The following is a 27,700-nucleotide window of genomic DNA, read 5'->3' on the forward strand; positions in this document are numbered from 1 at the left end:
ACTCTGTACGGACAGTGATGGAGGCTGAGCTTGACTTGCTTATAAAGCTAGCTGTGCTTATAAAGCCTGTGGTCTCGAGTCTTCCCTGAACTTAGCTTGTGCCCCCTGAGAGAAGCAAAACAAAGAACTTCTGGCTTTCCTCCTGGTCCTTCCTGCTGACTCAGGTCAAGACTGAGACCTGGCTGTCTCGGATAGGTAGTGCCACAGCTGCTGATTCATATTTTCTATCCTGACTCTAAGGAACTGAACTTCTGGTGTATCCATGAAGTGTTTGTGAGTGGAATGAGCTGCCACTGCCTGCTAACCTGTAAACTGAACTGCTGATTTCCATACAATGCAGATGGGAGTTGCTCCAAAGAACCTTCCTAAACAGCTCCACTTCTCCTGCATCCTTTCTTTCCCAGTATCTCTGCTGGGTGGTGGGATACAAAGGAGGATAAATCCTTTAAGAACCATAACTAAAAATAGGTTTTGAAAAATTAAAGTTTCAAAGAGAGAGAGAGAGAGAGAGAGAGAGAGAGAGAGAGAGAGAGAGAGAGAGAGAGAGAGAATGACATACTGATTTACAGAGAGAGACAGAGAAACAGAGACACAGTGAGACAGAGATTGCCCTCTCTGGTCCCTGAAGTGGAAGACAATGGTTACTAATCAGTGCTCTCTGACCCAGGGAGACCTGCTTTTGCTCTAGGGTAGCCTGAATCCCAGGTAGATGTTGTTATTCCTCCAGATGAACTCTATTGAGTCTAGGAGAACTCTATGGACTCAATGGGCAATAATGGCCAGAAAGTGTTTAAAATGTTTACATTGAATTGGAAAGAAAAGTAGAAAGGATCTAGAGAAAAGCAGAATACAGAGATGGATACATCTTTGAATATTACTCTAGTTCCAGTAGTTTTTTTAAACCTCTACATACTTACAATGTTATTGCAGAAGATAATCACCATACAAAATTTTCTGTGCATTCTCAAGGATCAATTCTTTAGGCTGAGAGAAACATGCACATGTTTTTATAAACCTCTGCTTAAGTAAATAAAAAATAGTCTATCAAATCTCAGTATGATTCCAGAATTTTTTTTACATTTGTAGAGAAAATTCAGGATATCATTTCATAAACTTGAATGAAGTCATCTTCTGTGATTCATATAAGACTTATTTAAAAACATTTAATCAGTAAGCAAGTCTAAAATATTTACAGTTCTAAAGTAGACAAAAATGATGTTAAACTACATCAAACCAACTCTGGAAACTTCCAATTTATTTCCAATCAAATTTTCTTCAAAATTAGAGCTCATTAACTGCATTTACTTATCTTGAGATACAGGAACTTAGCAATAAATAAAGGCACCTGCAGCCAATCCTAGTGACAGTACCTTCCTCTTTTGACATACAGGGGAATGAAATCCAGATATTTCAGCTCATTTCCTAAAATCAGAGTTAGTGTGGCAAGTGGTGCCACCTGGGCCTAGCTCACTGCAGTAGCTTTTCACTTTCTAGTGTAGTCCAGCTCATAGGATGCTATCAAATGCAGCTGAACATGTCACACACTGTCTCCCACCCACATTCCTTACATCTCTTCAAATTCCATCTGTAACCTTTGTAGTTCATTGGGAATAAGCAGAAAACCCAATGTTTCTTCTGTTTCTTGTTCTCTTAGCTATCAACAAAACACTGTGATGCCCCATAGCAAGTACATTTATGTCCAATAGGCTTTCTGCAACTGATCATGTTCTTGAAAGTCATCAAAAACCATAAATGTAATGACAGCATGTCTGTAAACACACAAATGTCTGAAGTTGGAAAAATGAGGGGATGGCTTTTATCATGCAGAAAGCCTTGTCCCTTGACAGCAATAACAGAAACACAGGGCTTAAATATCTGAGAATCCCTGGTCTATAGCAAAGAGTGACACTACCTTGAATTTCAAGATTCTAGATGATGTTGAGCTAAACAAAAGTATGAAAGTACATTTCACCCTGATTTTGATTCTACCCTTGCCTTCCCACATATCCCCATTCTATTGGTTGGCTTCTAAGCATTTCCTACTCTTCCCTCTAGCCCAGACCTCACCAAGAGCCTCTGTGGTCATTTTCTATTGACATCATCAGAATAGGCCATTACATCTAAGAACACAATGACCAGAATGTTGTCCCTGAATGTCTCTTGTAGTTAAATGTTTACACAGAGAAAGTTCACTCTTATCTTTTATTTCCTAATTCTACCCTGTTTTAGGTGCTCATGTATTCTGCGCAAAACTGGACAAACTGGGTTAAATGTTCACTATTTCTTTCCAAGCTCAACTAATGGACACTTTTCCTCCTCCACCACCATATTGTTCTCCTAAGCTCCCATTCCTCAGTTAATCCTGATGTGTCAATATTAATTCCTTTCCAAAAGAAAGAAGTTTCAGAGCTTACCTAAATGGGTAATGAGAAGCTTAAAATGGATCTTTGATAATTCACTTGTAAGAAAATAGAGGAAATGACAAAGATCAACAGCAGAACATCTTCTAGACCCATATCCTGCCTCTCTCCACCATATAGCACTTGTGTAAAAAGCAGAGGCTCATCTATGGACACAAATGCATGCTTCCCACTCATAGATTTCTTCAATTACCATGAAAACTAAACCCAATCCATTCATTTGCCATTTATTTTCAGCTGTGGAACTGGCCTCGTGTAAGATGTGTATAAGATGGAATCTCAGAGTTGTTTTAATTTGCATTTCCCTGATGACTAAGGATGTGAAATATTTCTTTAAGTGCTTCTCAGCCATTTTCTTTTTTTCTGTCTTTCTTTCTTTTTTTTTTTTTGGTTTTTCGGGACACGGTGTTCTCTGTGTAGCCCTGGCTGTCCTGGAACTCACTCTGTAGACCAGGCTGGCCGTGAACTCAGAAATCCACCTGCCTCTGCCTCCCAAGTGCTGGGATTAAACGTGTGCACCACCACTGCCCGGCTTCTCGGGGATTTTCATATTCTATTTTTGAACTGGGTTATTTGGCTTGTTGATGGCTAATTTCTTGAGTTCTTTATAAATTTTGAATATTAAGCCTCTGTCAGATGCAAAATTGGTCAAGATCCTTACCCAGTCTGTGGGCTGCCATTTTGTCCTATTGACCGTGTCCTTTGTCTTACAGAAGCTTTTCAGTTGCCCATTTATCATTTGTTGATCTTAGAGCCTGAGACATTGGAGTTCTGTTCAGGAAATTTTCCCCTGTGCCCATGGGTTCAAGGGTATTTCTCACTTTCTCTTCTATGAGATTTAGTGTATCTGGTTTTAGTTGAAGTCCTCGATGAACTTGGACTTGAGTTTTGTTTAGGGTGATAAATATAGATCCATTTTTATTCTTCTACACATCGAGTTCGACCAGCATCAGTTGTTGAAGATGCTTTCTATTTTTCCATTGTATGGTTTTGGCTTTGTTGTCAAAAATCAAGTGTCCATTGGTGTGTGGGTTTATTTCTGGGTCTTCAATTCCATTCCATTGATGGACATGTCTGCTTATGTATCAATACCATGCAGTTTTTATCACTATTGTTGTGTAGTATAGCTTGAGGTCAGGGATGGCGATTCCCCCAGTTCTTTTATTGTTTCAGATTGTTTTGGCTATCCTAAGTTTATTATTTTTCCATATGAGGTTGAGAATTGTTCTTTCAAGTTCTATAAAAAATTGTTGGAATTTTTATGGTCATTACATTGAATCTGTAGATTGATTTTGGTAACATGGCCATTTTCACTATGTTAATCGTGCCTATCTATGAGCATGAAAGATCCTTCCATCTTCTTATGTTTTCTTCAATTTCTTTTTCCAGGGACTTGAAGTTCTTGTCATACACATCTGTTACTTGCTTGGTTAGAGTTTCGCCAAGATATTTTATATTATTTGTGGCTATTGTGAAGGGTATTGTTTCCATGATATCTTTCTCAGCCAGATTATCATTCGTATAAAGGAAGGCTACTAATTTCATTGAGCTAATTTTCTATCTAGCCACATTGTTGAAGATGTTTGTCAGCTGTCGTTCTCTGGTAGAATTTTGTGGGTCGTTTGTGTATACAATCATATCATCTGTGAATAGCAATACTTTGACTTCTTGTCCAAATTGTATCCTCTTGAGCTCCTTTAGTTGTCTTATTGTTCTGGCTAGAATTCAAGTATTATATTGAATAGATTGGGAGAGAGTAGACAGCCTTGTCTTGTCCATGATTTTAGTAGAATTTCTTTAAGTTTCTGTCCATTTAGATTGACGTTGGCTATTGGCTTGCTGTATATTGCTTTGATTATGTTTAGATATGTGCCTTGTATCCCTAATCTTTCTAATACTTTTAACATAAATGGGGTGTTGAATTTTGTCAAAGGCCTTTTCAGCATCTAATGAGAACTATGTAATTTTTTTTTACACTTTGCTTATATGGTGGCTTATATTGATGGCTTTTTATTTTATTGAATCATTTCTGCATCCCTGGGATGAAGCCTACTTGATCATGATGGATGATGTTTTTGATACATTCTTGGATTCAGTTTGTGAGCATTTTATTGAGTATTTTTGCACCAATGTTCATATGAGAAATTGGTCCAGAGTTCTATTTCTTTGTTGAGTCTTTGTGTGGTTTAGGTATCAGGGTGACTATGGCTTCATAGAATGGGTTTGGCAGTGTTCCTTCTGTTTCTATTTTGTGGAATAGTTTGAGGAGTACTGGTACTAGCTCTTCTTTGAAAGTCTGGTAGAATTCTGCACTAAACCTTCTGGCCCTGGGTGGTTTTTTTTTTTTTTTTTTTTGGTTGGGAAATTTTTAATGACTCTATTTCTTTACAGGCTATAGGACTTTATAAATAGTTCGCCTGATCTTGATTCAACTTTGGTCAGTGGTATCTGTCTAGAAAGTCATCCATTTTGTTAAGATTTTCCAATTTTGTTGAGTACAGGCTTTTGAAGAAAGACCTAATGGTTCTTTGAATTTCTTCATTGTCTGTTGTGTCTGCCTTTTCATTTCCGATTTTGTTTATTTGGATACTCTCTGTCTTTTGGTTAGTTTGACTAAGAGTTTGTCTATGTTCTTGATTTTCCAGAGAACCAGCTTCTAGGTTCATTGTAGTTTTGTTTGTATTGTTTTCGTTGTTTCTAACTGATTGATTTCAGCCCTGATTTTGGTTATTTCCTGATCTCTACTCCTCTTTGGTGTGCTTACTTCTTTTTTTCTAGAGCTTTCAGGTGTACTTTTACATTGCTAGTATGAGAACGTTGTGATTTCTTTATGGAAGCACTTAGTGCTATGAACTTTTCTCTCAGCACTGCTTTCATTTGTGTCCCATATTTTGGAGTATGTTGTGCCTTCATTTTCATTGAATTCTAGAAAGTCTTTTTAATTTTTTCCCTGACTCAGAAATCATTGAGTAGAGAGTTCTTCAATTTCCATAAGTGTAAGTTTCCCAGTGTTTCTTCTGTTGTTGAAGTCCAGCTTTAATCCATGGTTGTCTGATATGATACAAGGCGTTATTTCAATTTTCTTGTATCTATTGAGGCTTGCTCTGTGTCTGTCCATATGGTCAATTTTGGAGAAGGTGCTGAGAAGAAAGCATATTCTTTTGTGTTTGGGCGAAATATTCTATAGGTGTTTGTTAGGTCCATTTCATTTATAATATCTGTTAGTTTCGTTATTTGTTTAGTTTTTGTCTGGATGAGCTGTCAACTGGTGAGAGTGGAGTATTGAAGTCTCCCACTATTAATGTGTGGGGTTTGATGTGCAGCCTTAAGCTTTAGCAATGTTTCTTTTACAAATATTGGTTTCCTTATGTTTGGAGCATAGATATTCTGAACTGAGACATCATCTTGGTAGGTTTTTTCCTTTGTTGTGTATGAAGTGTCCTTCCCTGTCTCTTTTGATTAATTTTTGTTGAAAGTCTATTTTATTAGATATTATAATAACTATTCCAGCTTGCGTTTTGGGTATGTTTGCATGGGATACATTTTCCCAGCCCTTTACTCTGAGGTAATGTATATCTTTATTGCTAAGGTGTGTTTCTTGTATGTAGCAGAATGATGGATCCGGTTTTCACATACATATTATTATCCTGTATCTTTTCATTGGGGAATTGAGTCTATAGATGTTGAGAGATATTAATGACCAGAGTTTATTTCCTGTTACTTTAATGTTGTAGGTATTTGTTTGTGTGTGTGTCTGTGTGTGTGTGTGTGTGTGTGTGTGTGTGTGTGTGTACTTCCCTTGGTTTTGCTGGTATGGAATTACTTATTTCTTGTGTTTTCTTAGATGTAGTTATCCTCCTTGGTTTAGAGGTTTCCCTCTAGTATTAACTGTTTGGATGGATTTGTCGATAAATATTGTTTGAATTTAGACTTGTCTTGAAATATCTTGTTTTCACCATCTATATTGATTGATTTTTTTCTTGGTATCTGTCTAGGCCCTTCTAGATTTTAGAGTCTCTGCTGAGAAGTGGAGTCTGTAATTCTGATAGATCTGCCTTTGTATGTTATCTGCCCCTTTTTCCTTGCTGCTTTTAATATTTTTTCTTTGCTCTGTAGATTCGTGTTTTGATTATTATGTGGAAGGAGGATTTTCTTTTCTGGTGCAGTATAATTGTTGTTCTATATGATTCTTCTATGCTTATAGGCATTGCTTTCTTTAGGTTGGGAAAGACTTCTTCTACGATTCTGTTGAGAATATTTTCTGGGCCTTGGAGCTGAGACTCTTTTCATTCTTCTATTCCTATCATTCTTAGGTTAGATCTTTTCATCATATCCCAGATTTCCTGGATGTTTTGTGTCAGGAATTTTTTAGATTTAACATTTACTTTGACTGATGTATCAATTTCTTCTATTGTTTATCTTCTATGCCTGAGATTCTCTTTTCCGCCTCCTGTATTGTGTTGGTGATGCTTGTATTTGTTGTTGTTCCTGCTCTCTTCCCCAGGTTTTCCATCTCCAGGATTCCATCAATTTGTGTTCTCTTTATTGCTTCTATTTCCACTTTCAGATCATGCAGGTCTTTATTTTATTCCTTCACCAGTTTAATTATTTTTTCTTGTATATCTTTAAGGGATTAATTTGTTTCCTCTTTAATTACTTCTACCTTTTTACTGTATTTTCATATATTTCTTTAAGGGATTTATTCATTTCCTCTTTAAAGGCCTCTATTATCTTTATAAGATTGGATTTAAGGTAATTTTCTTGTCCTTCCATTGTGATAGAATATCCAGGGCTTGTTGTAGAAGGATAGCTGTGCTTTGGAGGTGTCATATTGCCCCGACTTTTGTTGATTATGTTCATTGGAGGACTTGTAGCCTTCTGGATGGCTTTGGTTCCTGAATGTTCCTATCGTAGTAGGTACTGGGAGGGGATTAAACTTGATGGTCCTGATGTGACAAGCCTCTGATGGGTATCCTTGTGTTGTATGGTTCTGGATCTGTATGGTTCAAGAGTCTGAGGCCCGATGAAGGCAGAAGGAGAGGTGTCAGTAGAATGGATATCTGCCAGGCATAGCAGGCTCCTCAAGGCAGTTAGGCTTGTTCCAGAAGACTCAGAAAACAGGGAAGGTGGGTAGAGGAAGGGAATCTTTCAGATTATGGGGTTTTTAAATTAACAAATTATAGTCTTCTCCCTCCCAAACAAAATATACAGAAATATTATGCCAAGGCTTTCAAAGTTGTGTAGATTTAAGGAAATTATTTTTCAGTGTTTCCTTAAAGAAAACTAGCACATTACAGTAGAAGGGGGAAAGCCAACCAGTGGGAGTCTAAGACAAGAAGATTAATACAGAAGAAAGGCGAATGGGGTGAATATGAAGAAAACCAACTGGATATGCATAAGAAATTTCATAATAAAACCCACTGTTAAACAAGTCAGTAGCTCATATCTATGATACAAGCACTCAAGAAGCTAATATAGGAGGATCACTACAAGTTTGAGGTCAGCTTGAACTACACACTGAACTTTGTCACTTTGGCTTCAGAGTGAATACTTTCACTCAAAAAAAAGGAGGATGAGGAGGAAGGAAGGAAAGAAACTCATTGTTTTGTTTTGTACAACTAATATAATGCTAGTAAAAAATACAAAGAAATGAAAGTAGATTTGTCCACCAACATGGAATATCATTTTCTACAGTGGAAAAATTATGTGTTTACATAAAAAGACTTGAAATTGGTCTATAATCCAAACAGCTTTAAAGACAGGGAGATGAAAAAAGAAAAACAAAATCAAATGCCATCAAGCCTGACTGCATAGGGGTTGATGTCAAAAGTATCCCCTCTCCAGGAAAAAGACATTGGGACAGGTATGGCCCTCATGCCTCACTGGACAATGACAGGGGGACTGGAGCCATTACAAGGTCCCCTTCAAATACTGGAGGTCAGGCCTCTATCCCCGCCTTCACAAAATTAGAATCACCACAGCCCTTCTATACTTAGAGAAGGGAGGAGATGTCAGGGACAGCCCTGCTTACACACTGAAGGCCTAAAATCAGCCATAGGCCTAAAATGAGCAATAGGCCTGTCATGTATGTATACTAACACCAAGTCTTGGGTCTCAGTGGAAAAACACTGAAACAGATGGCTATAAGCTATTGTAAACAGGCAGCTTTTGTGGAAATTTACCAGCCTGAGTAGGCATAGACCTTGTAAATAGGTAGCCTTGGCAGACAATACCAACTTAGATAAGGACAAGCAAGTCATAGGCAGAGTCATAGTGACCTGTCCCCTGAACCTTCACCCAGCTGATATCCTGTTCTGAAAGATATCTGTATTCCCCCTGAACACCCACACTCCAGTGTCATCCCCTTCCCCATGTCCTGCCTTTCTGTGTTTATAACCTCTGTGTGAATGAATTACAATTTGAAAAAAATAAATAAATTATTTTAAAAAATCAAATGCCATATTCTGGAAGCTCTGGGAGCATGCATATCAAAGCCATAGCTTCATGCAAAGTAGGCAAGGGTTCTACCACCATGTATGGCCTCATTCCTGAAATACTGTACCAACCTCTTGTCCATCACAAGTGTTACTCACTCCTGTCCAAAGAGATGTAAACAGATTTACAAAAGTGTGGCAAGCCAACAGGACAGAGATGAGGAGAGGAGAAATCTCTAGCCTATGAAGATAACATCTAAATGTGTCAAGGAAATTGTGGTGTTTTTGCAACAAAGGAAACATATATATGTATGCATATATATGATTATAAGTAAGGAACAATTTCCCAACCTAGTGGAGATGCATCAGGAATTTCTGCTGCCTCCAGTCACCACAACCCAGTCAATATGTCAAGGGACTCTGACATAAAGATACTTTTATGTCCAGTTATTTTTGTTTATTTATTTTAAGTACTGCATATTGAAGCCAAGGCCTTAACACATGCACTCTAACACTGAACTGTATCCTTGGTCCCATTTTTGCTTTTTCTTTAGAAACAGAGTCTGATTAAGTTGTTCAGCCAAGATTTGAATTTCTGGTCCTCTTTCTAACTCTCCTGAGTTGCTGGTTTTACAGACAGGCCCACACCACTAAGCATGGCGATCATAAAAGCTTGATACTTTGGGCTGGTTGTGGTGGTTCATGCCTGTAATTCTAGAACTATATGGAAAACTAACGAAACTGAAAGGTAGCTGTTGCAGAAAGAATAGACATTGGATAAGAGCCTGATATGGATGTCTCCTCAGAGGCCTTCAAGAGTCTGACATATTCAGAGGCAGATGCTCACAACTAGCCATTGAACTGATCATGGGGTTCTCAATGGAGGAGTTAGAGTGAAGACCATTGGAGCTGAAAGGGTTTGTGGCCCCATGAGGAGAGCAACAATACCAACCAACCACAGCTCCCAGGGTCTAAACCACCAGCCTGGGAGCACTTAGAGAGGGATCCAGGGCTTTAGATGAATATGTAAGAGTGGAGGGCCCTGCTGGGCATAGGTGGAAGAAGAGAACCTTGACCTCATGAAGGCTGGACGCCCCAGGGGGTGGGAATTCTGAGGGTGGGGAGGTGGGAGTGGGGGGGGTAGATAGAGGTTATATCCACAGAGAAGAAGGAGGAGGGGTGAGGGGATTGGGAGTTCCTGGGTGGGTGGGGGATGGGGTAAGGGGACAACATATGAAATGTAAATAAAACATCCAATAAAAAAATTTAAAAAAAAAAGAATAGACATTAGAGAGGATAAATTTCAAGTACACTATGAAGGAGGCTGACTAACAGCAGATACAAAAAGTCCAAAGTTCTTACAGGGAGCTGTTTCTTGGGCAATTGGAGCTTATAGGTTAACTTCAGGTCTTAAGTTCCCACTTTGAGTTGTACTCTGGATCAAATCCTTGACTCTGTGATGGATACTTGTTTATACTGGGACCCAAAAACCATCAGCTTAATAATTCTAGATAGGAATTATCATTTAGTCGATTTATTTATTTAGTTATTTAGTCATTTGTTTGATCTCAGGTCCCCTTTTTGTAATATTTTTTAGTACTGCCAGATTATAATACCAATCCCAAATGATTTGTATAGAAATAACAATTTTCTCTTAAAGCCATATAATACCTCTTTGTTCTCCATAAAGCAGGCCAAGTGTCCTATCATACGGTAGAACTATTTCAGTTAATTAATCCACCAGTTGATAAATCTGGGCCCACTTTCCTCGTATGCCAGTTGGCATCACAGATAGCAGTTTTGTCCCCTATGTCAGGGAATTTACTTTTGTCTTAGCCCTTCATCCTGTTAGTGGGGCAAGGAACAAAATACTCTCTTCTATATCTACTTAAAGCTGAAAATAGGGCATCACTGTCAGGTCCCAGGAAGGCTGAAAGGCTAGTCAAAGGCTGGGCAATGGGGCATTTATCAGAAGCATCTGGTTAGCTGAGCCAGCTTAAGGCAGGAAGTAATCATATCAGTTGAAAAGGTTTACATCTGCTTTCAGGAAAGTCTGGAGCTGAGCATTTGGCAGTCCACAGGTTGATCCCTGGATGGTGTCTGTCAACCAACATGAAAATCTGCTGCAACAAGTCAAGACTATGACAAAAAGTTAGTTTAGAAACTTTAGATGGAAATCTCACATTTGTAACTTTTAGGTCCATAGTCCTAGTATTTGGAGGATGTGAGGAATCCAAAGACCAGGAGAGAAATCTCATTCTCATGAATAGACAGGTGTGGGACTGTAAGCTGTATTTATCTGGAGTCCGCTTGACCTGTGACACAAGAAGATCCAAGTCTTATGATTTCTTTCATTCCATGAAGTTTTCATGAAGTTTTAGCTTACAAAAAGAAATAAATGTTCTAGATATACTGGCATTAGTCTGTAGTAAAATCCAAATTGTGAAATATCTGGAGTAGACTCATACTTTTTTAGTCCTAGTAAAAACTATTTGGTTTAAAAAGCATGAACATTTTTCTCTGTCCAGAGAGCCAGATATATGTTGTAACTCTGTGACAAGTATCTTTAAATCTATTTTTAGAAGAAAACCAAAGAAAATTTAAAATCTGGAGCTCATGACTGAATGGTAAATAGTCAGTCTTCTGCCAGCTTATCAGAACTCCACTGATCAATAGTAAAACTCTGAACCCTCGAAATCTTAGTATAACAGTGGCACAAAAGGGGAAAGAAATCTGAAGCATTTCCAATTTTCACATACCTTAAATCATTTTTTATACTTTTAAAACTTGTATTAACATATTTTAAATCATGTTCCAAGACACTCAAAACTTTTTTTTCTTTTTTTATAATTTATTTTTTCTCAAATCGTAATTCATTCACACAGGGGTTACAAACACAGAAAGGCAGGATGTGGGGAAGGGAATGACACTGGAGTGTGGGTGATCAGGGGGGATACAGATATCATCAGAACCAGGTATCGGCTGGGTGAAGGTTCAGGGGATAAGTCACTATGACTCTGCCTATGACTCGCTTATCCTTATCTAAGTTGGTATTGTCTTCCCAGGCTACCTATTTACAAGGTCTATGACTATTCAGGCTTGTAAATTTCCACAAAAGCTGCCTGTTTACAATAGCTTATAGCCATCTGTTTCAGTGTTTTTCCACTGAGACCCAAGACTTGGTGTTAGTATACATACATGACAGGCCTATTGCTGATTTTAGGCCTATGGCTGGTTTTAGGCCTTCAGTGTGTAATCAGGGCTGCCCCTGACATCTCCTCCCTTCTCTAAGTATAGAAGGGCTGTGGCAATTCTAAACTTGCGAAGGCAGGGATAGAGGCCTGACCTCCAGTATTTGAAGGGGACCTTGTAATGGCTCCAGTCCCCCTGTCGTTGTCCAGTGAGGCATGAGGGCCATACCTGTCCCGATGTCTTTTTCCTGGAGAGGGGATACTTTTGACATCAACCCCTATGCAGTCAGGCTTGTCCTTCAGGGAACCCAGATAGATATTTTTATCTTTTATTTATATTCCCTTGCAGTGCTTAGCCTCGCAGCCTAAGCAAGAATTCAGATCGCCTGACAGAGGGGGTTCTGGGTGGCCCCTCTCTGCTTGGTCTAGGGGCAGAAGTCTCCCCTTTTAGGTTGGGTGGAGATGGGTTTTGGGAACACACTGTATAAAGTAACAACCTCATCTTGAGTCTCGTGGTCCTCCATAGCTAACTTATGATAATGTATCTGAGTAGGTGTTGCTACCAAATTATTTATCTGTTGTATCACAGAGTTAGTCTGCCTATTTGAGGGCCAGGGAGCAGCAGAAAAAAAGCAAAAAGAACCCAAATAATGGTCCCAAGATGGAAGGAAATAGGGTTGACAACCTTGGAGAGGCTGAAAACCAATTCTTGTACCAGCATTCATCTGTCTCTTTCTCTCTCTGATTTTTCTTAGGGCATTCACTATCTATTTCATGCTCTCTTTAACCCTCCTTGTCTTGTCTATGTAAAGGCAACCTTCTTCTTTGAGGGTTGTACACAGTCAAGAGCTGTATGCAGCCTTTTCTATTGTACTAGAGTAAATCAAGTCCAATAAGGATCTTTGCGATTTTAGGAGTTCTCTTCAGACAGCGAAACGAGGGATTTCTTCAGATTAGTGATGTCAATCTCTAGCTGTTTGATGTTCTTGTCAGTGGTCCTTCAAAGGTCTGAGTAGTATAAGTTCAGAGGCCAGCATCTGGATTAGAACTTCTAATGGCAGACATCACGGGTGATTCATTTTTACCTGGAAAGGAAAAAGAAGGGGATTCTCAGGGAGATTTCTCTTCCCTGGATGTAAATTGTTATTCATCGTATTTATGGTTAGGCCTGTCTTTGTGGGGGTATCTATTTTTTTCATTAATCTTTTTGGTAGCCGGTTAGCTGTGCCTTCTGTGGTATCGACAGGCATATCAGTCCTCGGCCCCATAAGGGAACTGGGTCTGGGCCATTCCCTTTAAGGGTAAGATGGTCCTTCCCCATATCTGTGGCAAAGTTTTGTTTGATCTTGGTGGTTCGAGAGGCAGTCAGCAGCAGATTTGCCATGAGCTTTCAGCTTTAGAGAGATAAAAGTGAACAAGGCATGATGGAGAGTATTTCAGGGGGACTCCTTCTAAGGGGGTACCGTTCCCCCTCTTTTGTTTTTAAAGCCAATTTTTAGGAGTTCTTGTAAAATCAGGGCTGAAGCACCAACAGTCACTCCTTCCATATTCAGAGAGTCATGAAGACCCTATTTAAGGATATATAAATCTATATTAATAATCTTTTGTCAAAGGACTGTTATAGCACCGCTGACAACTAATCAGACTATATAATATATCGATTAGTAATAGCTTCTTCTACTTTTTGTGATATTACCTCTCTTTTGTCAATTAATTGTTGAGGAAAATTAGGGTTTACCTCTCTCTTGAGACTATTGAACAGAGACTTAAATTATTTTATGGAGAGCTTAAAATAGGATCTTAGCCAATTAGCAACTCCTAGAAACTTTTGAAATTAATTTAAAATAAGTAAACTCTCTCCCTCTCTCTCTTTTTTTTTTTAGACCCTTTATCTGTGTGTGTTTTTTTTTTATTGGATATTATACGAATTTACCTTTCAATGTTATCTCCTCTCCCATTCTCCCCTAAAACCCCTTGTCCCATACCCCCTCCTCCTAATTTTTGTGAGGGTGTGCTCTAAACATCCTCCCAGTCCCATCTCCCTGCTCTCGAATTCCCACACAGTAGGGGATCCAAACTTTCGGGAACCTTGGCCCTCCACTTTCACTGAAGTCTAACAAGGTCACCCTCAATTCCCTATACAGGTGCGTGAGTCCCTCCCTTTGTGCTCTCTGGCTGGTGGTTTAGACTTTGGGAGCTCTGGTTGAAACTTTGGATACTCCTTCTAGAAAGGACCAAAGCATCCACACTTTGGTCTTCCTTCTTCTATGTGAGTTTTATGTGGTCTATATGTAGTTTCTTAGAAATTGTGAGCTTTTGGGCTGATATCCACTTATCAGTGAGTGCATACCATGTATGTTCTTTTGAGATTGGGTCACTTCACTCAAGATGATATTTTCCAGCTCCATCCATTTGCCTAGGAATTTTGTGAACTGATTGTTTTTAATAGCTGAGTAGTACTCCATTGTATAAATGTACCACATTTTCTGCATCCATTCTTCTGTCGAAGGGCATCTGGGTTCTTTCCAACTTCTGGCTATTATAAATAAGGCTGCTATGAACATGGTGGAGCATGTGTCCCTGTTGTATGTTGAAAGTTCTTTTGGGTATATGCCCAGGAGTGGTATAGCTGGGTCCCTGGGTAACACTATGTTCAATTTTCTGAGATACCGCCAGACTGCCTTCCATAGTGGTTGTACCAGTTTACAATCCCACCAACAGTGGAGGAGTGTTCCTCTTTCTCCACATCCTCGTCAACATGTACTGTCACCTGTGTTTTTTATCTTAGCCATTCTGACTGGTGTGAGGTGGAATCTCAGTGTTGTTTTCATTTGCATTTCCCTAATGACTAGGGATGCTAAATACTTCTTTAGGTGCTTCTCAACCATTCGAGCTTCCTCAGTTGAGAATTCTTTGTTCAGCTCTGTGTTCCATTTTTTAATAGGGTTCTTTGATTGTCTTGAGTCTAATTTCTTCAGTTCTTTGTATACCTTGGATATTAGCCCTTTATCAGATGTAGGGTTGGTGAAGATCTTTTCCCAATCTGTTGGTTGCCACTCTGTCGTATTGACTATGTCCTTTGCTTTACAGAAGCTTTGCAGCTTTATGAGGTCCCATTTGTCAATTCTTGGTCTTAGAGCACAGGCCATTGGTGTTCTGTTCAGGAACTTTTTTCCTGTGCCTATGTGTTCCAGGCTTTTCCCCAGTTTCTCTTCTATTAGTTTCAGTGTGGCTGGTTTTAGGTGGAGGTCCTTAATCCATTTGGAATTGAGCTTCGTACAAGGAGATAAGTATGAATCAATTTGCATTTTTCTACATGCTGACCACCAGTTGGACCAGCACCATTTGTTGAAAATGCTATCTTTTTTCCACTCGATGGTTTTAGCCCATTTGTCAAAGATCAAGTGACCATAGGTATGGGGGTTCATTTCTGGGTCTTCTATTCTATTCCATTGATCCTCCTGCCTGTCTCTGTTCCAATACCATGCAGTTTTTATCACTATTGCTTTGTAGTACAGCTTGAAGTCGGGGATGGTGATTCCTCCAGAAGTTTTTTTATTGCTGAGAGTAGTTTTCGCAATCCTGGGTATTTTAGTATTCCAAATAAATTTTAAGATTGCTCTTTGTATCTCTGTGAAGAATTGAGTGGGAATTTTGATGGGGATTGCATTAAATCTGTAGATGGCTTTTGGCAAAATAGCCATTTTTACTATATTAATCCTTCCAATCCATGAGCATGGGAGATCTTTCCATCTTCTGAGATCTGCTTCAATTTCTTTCTTCAGGGGCATGAAGTTCTTGTCATACAGGTCTTTTACTTGCTTGGTTAGGTTCACACCAAGGTATTTTATATTATCTGTGACTATTGTGAAGGGTGTCATTTCCATAATTTCTTTCTCAGCCAGTTTATCTTTTTAGTAGAGGAAGGCTACTGATATGCTTGAGTTAATTTTATATCCAGCCACTTTGCTAAAGTTGTTTATCAGGTTTAGGAGTTCTCTGGTGGAAGTTTTGGGGTCACTTAAGTATACTATCATATCATCTGCAAATAGTGAGATTTTGACTTCTTCCTTTCCAATTTGTATCCCTTTGACCTCCTTGTGTTGCCTAATTGCTCTGGCTAGGACTTCCAGTACTATATTAAATAAGTAGGGGGAGAGTGGGCAGCCTTGCCTAGTCCCTGATTTTAGTGGGATTGCTTCAAGTTTCTCTCCATTTAGTTTGATGCTGGCTACTGGTTTGCTGTATATTGCTTTTACTATGTTTAGGTATGGACCTTGAATTCCTGACCTTTCCAAGACTTTTATCATGAAGGGGTGTTGAATTTTGTCAAATGCTTTCTCAGCATCTAGTGATATGATCATGTGTTTTTTTTCTTTGAGCTTGTATATATAATGGATTACATTGATGGATTTCCGAATATTGAACCAACCATGCATTCCTGGGATAAACCCTACTTGATCGTGATAGATACTTGTTTTAATGTGTTCTTGGATTTGGTTCGCTAGAATTTTATTGAGTAATTTTGCATCAATGTCCATAAGGGAGATTGGACTGAAGTTCTCTTTCTTTGTTGGGTCTTTGTGTGGTTTAGGTATGAGTGTAATTGTGGCTTCATAGAATGAATTGGGTAGTGTACCTTCTGTTTCTATTTTGTGGAATAGTTTGAAAAGAATTGGAATTAGGTCTTCCTTGAAAGTCTGATAGAATTCTGCACTAAAACCATCTGGTCCCGGACTTTTCTTTGTAGGGAGACTTTTAATGACTGCTTCTATTTCTTTTGGGGTTATGGGACTGTTTAGATGGTTTATCTGGTCCCGATTTAACATTGGTAACTGGTATTTGTCTAGAAAATTGTCCATTTCATCCAAATTTTCCAATTTTGTTGAGTATAGGCTTTTGTAGTAGGACATGATGATTTTTATAATTTCTTCAGTTTCCGTTGTTATGTCTCCCTTATCAGTTCTGATTTTATTAATTTGGATACTGTCTCTCTGCCCTCTGATTAGTCTAGCTAATGGTTTATCTATCTTGTTGATTTTCTCAAAGAACCAGCTCCTGGTTTTATTGATTCTTTGGATAGTTCTTTTTGTTTCTATTTGGTTGATTTCAGCCATGAGTTTGATTATTTCCTGCCGTCTACTCCTCTTGGGTGTATTAGCTTCTTTTTGTTCTAGGTCTTTCAGGTGCTCTGTCAAGCTGTTAGTGTATGCTCCCTCCAGTTTCTTTTTGTATGCACTTAGAGCTATGAATTTTCCTCTTAGCACTGCTTTCATTGTATCCCATAGATTTTGATATGATGTATCATCATTTTCATTAAATTCTAAAAAGTTTTTAATTTCTTTCTTTATTTCTTCCCTTACCTGATTATCAATGAGTAGGGTGTTGTTCAGTTTCCATGTGAATGTGGGCTTTCCATTCTCTTTGTCATTTTTGAAGACCAGTCTTAGACCATGGTGACCTGATAGGATGCAGATAATTATTTCAATTTTTTTTATATCTGTTGAGGCCTGTCTTGTGCCCAATTATATGGTCTATTTTGGAGAAGGTACCATGAGGTGCTGAGAAAAAGTATATTCTTTTGCTTTAGGGTGAAATGTTCTATAGATATCTGTTAAGTCCATTTGGTTCATAACTTCTGTTAGTTTCACTGTATCTCTACTTAGTTTCTGTTTCCATGATCTATCCATTGCTGAGAGTGGGGTGTTGAAGTCTCCCACTATTATTGTGTGAGGTGCAATGTGTGTTTTGAGCTTTAGTAAGGTTTCTTTTATGAAAGTCGATGCTCTTGTATTTGGCACATAGATATTCAGAATTGAGAGTTCATGTTGGTTGACTTTTCCTTTGACAAGTATGAAATGCCCTTCCTTATCATTTTTGATAGCTTTAAGTTGAAAGTTGATTTTATTCGATATTAGAGTGGCTACTCCCACTTGTTTCTTAGGGCCATTTGCTTGAAAAATTGTTTTCCAACCTTTTACTCTAAGGTAGTGTCTGTCTTTGTCACTGAGGTGGGTTTCCTGTAAGCAGCAAAAAGCTGGGTCCTGTTTGTGTATCCAGTCCGTTAGCCTATGCCTTTTTATTGGGGAATTGAGTCCATTGATGTTAAGAGATATTAAGGAGAGGGTGTTGTTGCTTCCTGTCATTTTTGCTAATAGGGGAGACATCGTTTGTGTGGTTGTCTTCTTTTGGGTTTGATCAAAAAGGATTATTTTCTTGCTCTTTCTAGGGTATGATTGCCCTCCTTGTATTGGAGCTTTCGTGCTATCATCTTTTGTAGAGCTGGATTTGTGGGAAGATACTGTGTAAATTCGGTTTTGTCATGGAATATCTTAGTTTCTTCGTCTATGGTAATTGTGAGTTTTGCTGGGTAAAGTAGCTTGGGCTGGCATTTATGTTCTCTTAGGTTCTGTATGATATTTGTCCAGGATCTTCTGGCTTTTATAGTATCTGGTGAGAAGTCAGGTGTAATTCTGATAGGTTTGCCTTTATATGTTACTTGGACTTTTTCCCTTACTGCTTTTAAAATTCTTTCTTTGTTTTGTTCATTTTGTGTCTTGATTATTATGTGACGGGAGGTATTTCTTTTTTGGTCTAGTCTGTTTGGTGTTCTGTAGGCTTCTTGTGTGATTATGGGCATCTCATTCCTTAGGTTAGGGAAGTTTTCCTCAATAATTTTGTTGAAGATATTTACTGGCCCTTTAAGTTGGGAATCTTCACTCTCATCTATACCTATTATCCTTAGGTTTGGACTTCTCATTGTGTCCTGGATTTCCTGGATATTTTGTGTTAAGAACTTTTTGCATTTTGCGTTTTCTTTTTTTTTTTTTTTCTTGTTTAACAGACATTTATTACTTTAGTTGAACAACCTCAATATACAGTGACTTGCTTTGCTGAATAGAAAAGTATTTTAGGTCTCAAGATTTTGAGTCTAGTATTTTCTGGAAACCATCCTTTTAAAATCTCCCCCCAAAAAATCAGTTTAACAAAAGCATCAATTAGATTTTGATACCAAGCCAGCTGTTCAAATCAGCAAACCCCAATATGTGATAGGGATAATACTGTTTCTTCCACACTCAAAAATTACTGTGGGAAACTACTACAAAGCACGGCACAGAAATAAAATGTAGTGGTGTGTGTGGCCTTTGTGAAATGTGAAGAACATTCAGGCAGTACCAGGAAGCAGCAACCCCAGCAACTACCTATGAGTAGACTATAAACAATGAAATCACACTACCAATGGACTTATCTTACCCATGATGAATTGACTGGCATAGAGAAAATTTCTCTCTATTGTAGGCAGTCCTGGAACTCGAGACCCACCTGCACACAACAGCTGTTAGAAAAGCTTAATCACCGTTCATATTTGCTTGGTTCATACTAACTTGGAACCATATGGTTACTAGCTTACAAATTCTAATGGAAATAATCTGCCTTACTCCATCCAATGTTCAATCTTCACTAGTTTCAAATCCTCCAGTGTCAAACCCACACTCTAGATCCAACAGAACGTAAACCTCTTCCAACAAATTTACCTAGTCTTCTGAAAATGGAACCCTGGATTCAATTTTCAAAATGTGGGTTAGTTTTCACTTCTCTATGCATATTCACAAAACAGGTTTGAAACCCTCTTCCTACACATTTGTAATCAATCATAATCCAACTCTAAAGTTTGTACTCAATCAAACTCCCAAGCAGCCACTTCAGTGAACCAGATCCCACCATAAAGCTGTAGATTATATCTCATGCACCAAACACATCTAGGGCTAGTTTCGGGATTCCTTTTATAGGATCCTACACACCAGATACCACTTGGCACAAACACTATAAACTTAATCCCCTAAGCAGATAATGTAAAGAAAGTACATCAGAAAACAAGATGCGCCATCACCCACAGTTTTCAATTATTGCACCTTAACTTCTATACTTTCACAAAGCACTCATGACAATTTGTAGACTAGTTTTAACAAATAACACCTTTAAGCAGAAATGACTGTCCTAAATTGTTTATTGGATAGGAATTGTACAAATATGTGTATCAGCGGTAACGGTGGAGCTGGAGAGTATTGCGCCTTCTCCAGGCTGCACGGCGAGAACCACCAATAGTATGGTGGAACTTGTGACCCTTTCCAAGGCCACGGCTCTTTCGGCCAGCAGATGTCAGCCCACGCATCTCTCTGTGCTTGTGGACTGGCTTGGTGATCCACTGGGTGTCAGGATTTCTTCTGATAGCTTTATGGAATGGATCAATGAGGATAACCTCAAAAAATTTGTATGTGGAATCTTCACCAACCCAGTAGGAATTCAGGACTCTCAAAGCCCCACAATGGCGCCCAGCTCTCTCCTCAGCAACAGACTGAAGGCTTCGGGCAAATTTCAGCTGGTTAACACCATGGTGGACAGGCTTGCCGTAAGTTGCACCCTTAGGAACCGGGCGTTTGCGACCACCACGGCGGACACGAATCCTGTAAATGACATAACCTTGCTTCGCCTTGTATCCCAGTCTTCGCGCTTTATCAGGCCGGGTGGGGCGGGGAGCCCTGTGCAGCGCAGAGAGCTGGCGGTATTGCCAACAGCGGACCCTCAGAAGAAAGCGCATCACGTCGGACTGCTTCTTCCTCCATAGCTCCTGGATATATTTGTATGCACCCATCTTGGCTCACCTGATGGCTGCCGCCAGAGGAAAGGGCATTTTGCGTTTTCTATGACAGTTGTGTCAATATTTTCTAAGGTATCTTCTGCACCTGAGATTCTTTCTTCTATCTCTTGTATTCTGTTGGTGATGCTTGTGTGTATGACTCCTGATTTCTTTCTTAGGTTTTCTATCTCCAGAGTAGTCTCCCTTTGTGATTTCTTTATTGTTTCTACTTCCATTTTTATGTCCTGGATGGTTTTGTTCAATTCCTTCATCTGTTTGTTTGTGTTTTCTTGTAATTCTTTAAAGGATTTTTGTGTTTCTTTAAGGACTTCATCCTGTTTTCCTGTGTTCTCCTCAAGTTTTTTGATAGTGTTATTTATTTCCTTCTTATAGTCCTCTAGCATCATCATTAGAAGTGATTTTAGATCTGGTTCTTGCTTTCCTGGTGATATGGGGAGTTCAGGACTTTCTAATGTGGGAGAACTAGGTTCTGATGATGGCAAGTACCTTCAGTTGCTGGTGCTTGTGTTCTTGTGCTTGTCTTTTGCCATCTGGATCACCTTTGTGCTATCTGTGCTGTCTCTGACTGGAGCCTGTCTTTCCTATTATCTAGGTTGTGTCAGAACTGTTTGGGTTTGGTTTTGCTGCTGGGGTTAGAGCTGATGCTCAAGATGTGCTCCGTGCTCAGGTGGAAACCGGAAGAGGCCCGGGTTCCGGGTCAGGAGTGGATTCCTGGGTCCCAGTGGGTCCCGGTTGCTCCCTGATTGGGGGCAAGTTTTGCCACCTCCTAGCCTAAGATACTGCTTGAGTTAGAGCTACTGAGAGCCCCCACTTCCTCTGGGTTCTGTGAGATTGGGTGCAGAGCTGACTCCCAGGATCTGCTCGGGCTCAGACCAGAAGGAACCCGCACCCCAGGCCAGGAGTGAATTCCTGGGTCCCAGTGGGTCCTAGTTGCTCCCTGTTTCGGGGCAAGTATTGCCACCTCCTAGCCTAAGATACTGCTTGGCAGAGAGGTCCTGAGAGCCCCGCTTCCTCTGGATTCTGTGAGATTGGGTGCAGAGCTGCCTCCCGGGATCTGCGAGTGCTCGGGCCCAGACTGGATGGAGCCCGCTCTGTGCCAGGAGTGAATTCCTGGGTCCCAGTGGGTCCCGGTTGCTCCCTGTTTGGTGCAAGTGCTGCTTTTTCCTTACCTGGGGATGCTGTCTGAGTTCAAGCTCCTGGGAGTCCCTCTTTCTCTCGGTTTTCTGGGGTTGGGTACGGAGCTGCCGCCTGTGACCTGCTCTATGCTCGGGCCCAGACTGGAAGTCCCCCCGACACTCAAAACTTAATTAAGCTTTTTCATTCTCAGATTTTTAGATACCTTAGGACATATTTTTAGACCTTCAGCATGACTTTGAACCTTCTTCTTTCTAATCATTTACATAGTGCACCATTATAAACTATAACAGTTTTTATATGACTCAGTTTACCAAAATAGCTACTGCTTAACAATGTTAGCAAAGACAAAGAGGTTAGACAAAAATTCTTAAATCAATCTTTGTTAGCATGAATAGACCTTAGATAAGGAGAGACATTCTCTAAGCCAGGGGTTTTCAACTTTTCCAATGCTACAACCCTTCAACACAGTTTCCCATGTTGTGGTCATCCCCCAACCACAAAATCTTTCTGGTTGCTATTTCACAACTGCAATTTTGCCATTGTTATGAGTTGCAATGCAAACATGCAGGCTACCCTAGGCTACCCCTATGAAAGAGTTCTTTGATATTTGGTGCTCATGGGTGTGGTCCTAATTTTTAACCTCATATTTATTTCTAAATATCACGTATTAATAAAGACACTATAATAAAGTATCTTATAAATTTAAAGTGTCTGAAATCATAGACTTAAATATTTTAAAAGCTGATTGTTATAAATATCCAGATTCTTAATTTTTTCTTTAGAACTCCAAAATTTCCTCTTTAAAAATATTTAACATATATCAACTGTGTGCACTAGTAATGTTAGAATGAAGTACCTTTGTTACTTCAAGAGTGAAGACAGAGGGTACAAGCATAATCTGTACAAGGCAAAACCAAGCTCCAACAGTGTAAACAACCTATTGTCTCTAAAATCAATACCATCTAAGTGATACTTATGTTACAAAGTTTGGCTGCAGGCAATGTGTGCTCTTGTATATGAATGCATGGAAGTTCTGTTTTAATATCTCATCACACATGCATTGCTTTTAAATCCTATCTCTTTTAAACCTTGCTTTTAAGACAGGACAGTAATTACCATAAAAAAAACCTATCCCAATTTAAACAGGTATCTTTAAAGACCTGTTGTCTCCCTGGTTGGCCCATACCACACCCACAGGCTTGCCCTTAACCAAGACAGCGGTAAAGCCATAAAGACATTCATCCCCTCCAACAAAGACAGTTGCCAGTCACATGGCTGTCCAAAGATGGTGGTGAAGATATATGACATCTACCCTCTCCAACCCTAGCCAAGATGGAAATGAGCCATGCAGCTGTCTAAAGATAGCAGCAAGCAATGAGTTGCTTATATTCCAAATTAGAATCATGCCACATGGTTCCTTTAAGATTACCTATGCGCACACTTTTAATCATCAACTCCATGTTACAAGTTTTAAGTTAACCTTTTGTTACAGATATTTCAGATTTTTAACCATATACAATAAATAAGCTAATGATTCTTTAACTATTTTGTTTTGTTTGTTTTGTTTTGTCACAGTTTCTGACCCTGAACATAGAGACTTTAAAAACATGCCTGGGTCTGAAAAGGAGTGAGCCAAACCTGATTCCAAAGCCAGCTTTTTTTTAAAGTAGAAAAGCATAAAACAACTTTAATATTGGCCATATCCATATTGGAGAGCCATAGTAAGTGGCTATAGGTTGTGCACAGACCCACCATATCCCATGTACCCAAAGATCCTTTAGTTTCAGGAGTGACTTTTGGAACACCATATCAGTCCTGTCATTTGTCTATCCAGTCACCCCAAGTCAGAGCATATAACAATAGGTCCATCCACAAGACAAGACACGGAGTCAAAATGTCAATGGATTGAAAACATAGAGCCAACAACAACAGAAAACATGAGACAAAGATATTTAACAATTGGAGTCCTCTGCTTCAGGAGTTCATTAGTCTGACCCAGAGAAATTTTCTTATAACTTTCTCTTACAATCCAGACACTAGGAACTGTTAGGCTTAGACTCTCTGAGACCTCCTTAGCTCCCAAATCCACACTGAGACTATCCAAACCATCAGCTTGACTGCAAGTGTCATGGAATACCCCTATATTTCCTTAACTCTGTTGTATATCCTAGGCATTGGAATCCTATTGATTGCCAAGGTGCCAGGATTCTCAGAGGACAAAACTTTGTACTTCAGCTACCAGACTCACAAGGATGTTCTCATGGTTTAAGTGTCAGAAGAGAGAATCTGGTGACTCTGGTTGAACTCCCCAAGTTAATCAGAATTAACCAGTGGGTCACAGGATGTCTCCTGAACCTAATCAGCCTCTCTATGTCCCCATATAAGATACCCCTAAAACCAGAATCCAGAAACCAGGCAGAAAACTGTCACAGGAAGCTAACTCATAAAGGTTTCAGTGTATCTATGAGGGCGACCCTATCTAAGACCCCTAGCAATAGGGATATGGAACCTGAACTGAGCATTTCCTACAACCAGGCAAGATTTACAATGGAGATACTGGGACACCAACTCAACCACAAACCATTCAACCTAAAATTTGTACTGACTACAAAATGTGTGCAGGGGTAAAAATGTTGCAGAGATTGAAAGAATGGCCAACCAATGACTGATCCAACTTAATATGCCATGAGAGGGAGCACTCCCTTAACACTATTAATGATATTCTGCTATACTTGAAGACAGAAGCCTAGCATAACTGTTATCAGAGAGGCTTCACCCAGAAACTGATGCAAACAGATGCAGAGACCCACAGTCAAACATTAGGTGGACCTTGGGCAATCCTGTGTAAGAGGGGGAAGAAGGATTGAGGAGCCAGAGGAGTCAAGGATACCAAAAGAAAACCTACAGAATCAACTAACCTGGGCCATAAGGTCTCCTAGAGTCTGAACTGCTATCTAGAAAGCATGCATGGAAGGGATAACTTAGGCCCTCTGCACATATGTAATAGTTGTGCAGCTGGGTCTTCATATGGGACTCCTAACAGCAGGAGCAGGAGCTGTCTCTGACTACATTGGCTGCCTTTGGATTCCTTTTCCTTAACTGGGCTGCCTTGTCTAGCTTCAAAAGAAAATGTGCCTAGTCTCACTGAAACTTGATAGGTCATGGCTGGTTGATATCTACAAAAAGGCTTCAGCCTTTTCTGATGATAAAGGGAGGATGTGAGGAAGGAGAGTAGGGAGAGGAAGCTGCCATTGGATATGAAGGAAATATAACACACACACACACACACACACACACACACACACACACACACACACAGATATATATATATATATATATATATATATAAATATATATATATATACTTTTCTAATCCTGAGATTTACCATTTTGAGCTAAATTTGAGTCATGCTTTAATTAAACACTGACCAAGATGCACTTTGGTCACGATGACTCCCTGCAATTCCCAACTGAGTGCCCTCGAAACATGTTTTGTAAGACCTATTTAAGGACTTAAGGACAAATCCATATAGCCACCAAATTTTCCCATGTGGTGTTGTTATTTTTCAAGAACTACAACTCTCAGCATTCCAAGAAGTTACCTGGTCTTTTAGTGAGTGGAGCTTACAGTTTAACTTAGAGTTTTACCCAATATGTCTGGTAAGAGCTTAAATGAATCTTGAAATTCAAAGTATACCTTGAAAAGGAAACGAGCTTGAAGGGATAATACCAACAGTTAAACACCTGACGCCAAGAAAAACAGCAGCAAATAAGCATACATTGACAGAAAATAAATACGAAGCAAGAGGAATTTCTGGGAACATTCAGTGCATACATATATCATCACCGTACAAAAGAACAGTAACCAAATCAGTATATTTATGTTCTCCTTTCCAAAGCTAAATGAATACTAGCTTAACTCAGTAATATCTAGTGTCCCTTATAACAAAGCTGATGGCCCTCGGCTCTCTGTCTTCCCAGAGGTACAAATTCTATGTGTAAATATGGAAGACATTTATTGCCAGTCATGAGCACCAAAATCAAAGAACATCCTGTTACTTAAACAATGTGCTTAATTATTAGAATCTGAAGAGAAACTCATTAACCTGCTAACATCCTCCTCTCTAGAGACATTAGGGAAAGTCAAGTCAGAACACACACATTCCATAAATGCATAGCAAGTAACAGGAACACTGTTCTGCTTCTTGTAAATAGCATGAGTCAATTTAATATTTATATACTACTTAGGAAAAGCCATGCAGAGACTTTAAGTTCTCAATCATAGACAAAGGAAAACAACTGGAGGGTCAGGAATTCAGGCCAGCCTGGGCTGCAGAGAAAGAACACTGTCTTTACAAATGAAATCCCAGTGAGGGCTGGAGAGGTAGCTTAGTGGCTCAGAGCTCTGATTGCTCTTGCACAACACTAAGGCTCTTTCTCAATACCTACGACATGTATCACAATCATTGGGAACCCCAGTTCTAGAGGATCCAACACCCTCTTCTCCATGGATACCAGATGTATAAGTGATGCACATACATACATGCAGGCAGAACATGAATATATACAAAATAAAAATAATCTGAAAATTTAGATAAGAATCTAAATCCTCATCCTCTTTAATCTACTTTCTCTGGCATATGAAAGTTACTAATTCTAAAGTACAGAGCTCAGCACAACACCGAATCTCACCTGTAAGAAGTCATATGGTGAGGATTGTTCCCTTCACAGTTATTCATGTAGGACAATAAAGCACATGGACCCATAAGTACCATTAATTCTTTTTCACATAATTAAGGTGGCTACCTACTAATGATGGGATGGCTTAACTGTATTGCAGCTAGAGGAATTTAGTCTGTCTCATTATTTCATTTTGTTAAAAAATAAGAAAATATCAATGGGGGCTGGCAAGATGACTCAGTGAATAAAGAGGTTTGCTTTTACTACTAAGCCTGAGGATCTGAGTTCCATCTATGAAACATGTTTGGTGGAAAGAAAGAACTGACACCTGGAATTTTCCCTCTGACCTCTGTGAGTACGTGGGCAGGCAAGTGAGCACACATGGGCAGAAACACATAGGCAGGCAGACACACATGGATGGACACACACGCAATCAAAAGAAGAATAAGAATGTAAGCTTCTCCTAATTCAGTAATGAAAATTATTCCTGTGGTTCCTTCCTCAGCTTGAACACAGAAAAAAATATGTTTTCTCAGCAATTAGAAATAGGAAGCTTCTCACTCGGCATTTTAAATTAAAAGGAAAAAATACAACTATTTGCAGAGTTATTCACTATGTAATTTTTTTCTATCCTATTATTTACTTTTGTTGAAATGTAAATTAAAAAAATAGTAATGGGGACAGATGAGCTGGCTTAGTGTTAAAGGTACTTTCTGTCCATCCTGATAATCTGAAATCAATGCCCAGAACCACAGAGTAGGAGGAGAAAAATCTGAAAAACTGTCTTCTAACCTTCATACATATGCATGGTCTGCACATGTGCATGCTCATGCACACACACACCACTTACAAAATAATTAAAAAACAAATGATAATACAGACTTCCCCTAATTAAATAATGAAAGTTATTCCTATGAATAATTTTAGTGTTGAATAAATTCTAGGAAAAAAAAAAAGCAAGCAACGTGACTTTCAAGGTCTCTGCCATTGGCAATCTTCATAACCTGGTCGTGCCAGATTTCACAGCTATTTCATTCAACCTGAGAAAAATGTAAAAGTTCATTCAGGTCTTTCAATTTTTAAAAAATAAAAGGGCTCAATTTCTTGAAACCTTACTTTTAACAGAGTCTAAGTCCATGACTCCTTGTTCTGCAAGCTGCAACCCTCCTCCACTCTGAG

The 27,700-nt window shown here is 39.2% G+C and overlaps 1 protein-coding gene across 1 annotated transcript; it reads right to left on the reverse strand.

The window, feature by feature from the left end:
- Window positions 1–20,035: 20,035 nt before the first annotated feature.
- On the reverse strand, window positions 20,036–20,727 carry LOC114639255 (60S ribosomal protein L15). Its single transcript, XM_028788006.1, has one exon. The coding sequence runs from the start codon at window positions 20,696–20,698 to the stop codon at window positions 20,084–20,086; it is 615 nt and encodes a 204-aa protein (XP_028643839.1). The 5' UTR covers window positions 20,699–20,727; the 3' UTR covers window positions 20,036–20,083.
- Window positions 20,728–27,700: the final 6,973 nt, after the last annotated feature.

The sequence above is a fragment of the Grammomys surdaster genome, unplaced genomic scaffold, assembly GCF_004785775.1.
Source record: "Grammomys surdaster isolate TR1022 unplaced genomic scaffold, NIH_TR_1.0 125690, whole genome shotgun sequence".
Lineage (NCBI taxonomy): Eukaryota > Metazoa > Chordata > Mammalia > Rodentia > Muridae > Grammomys > Grammomys surdaster.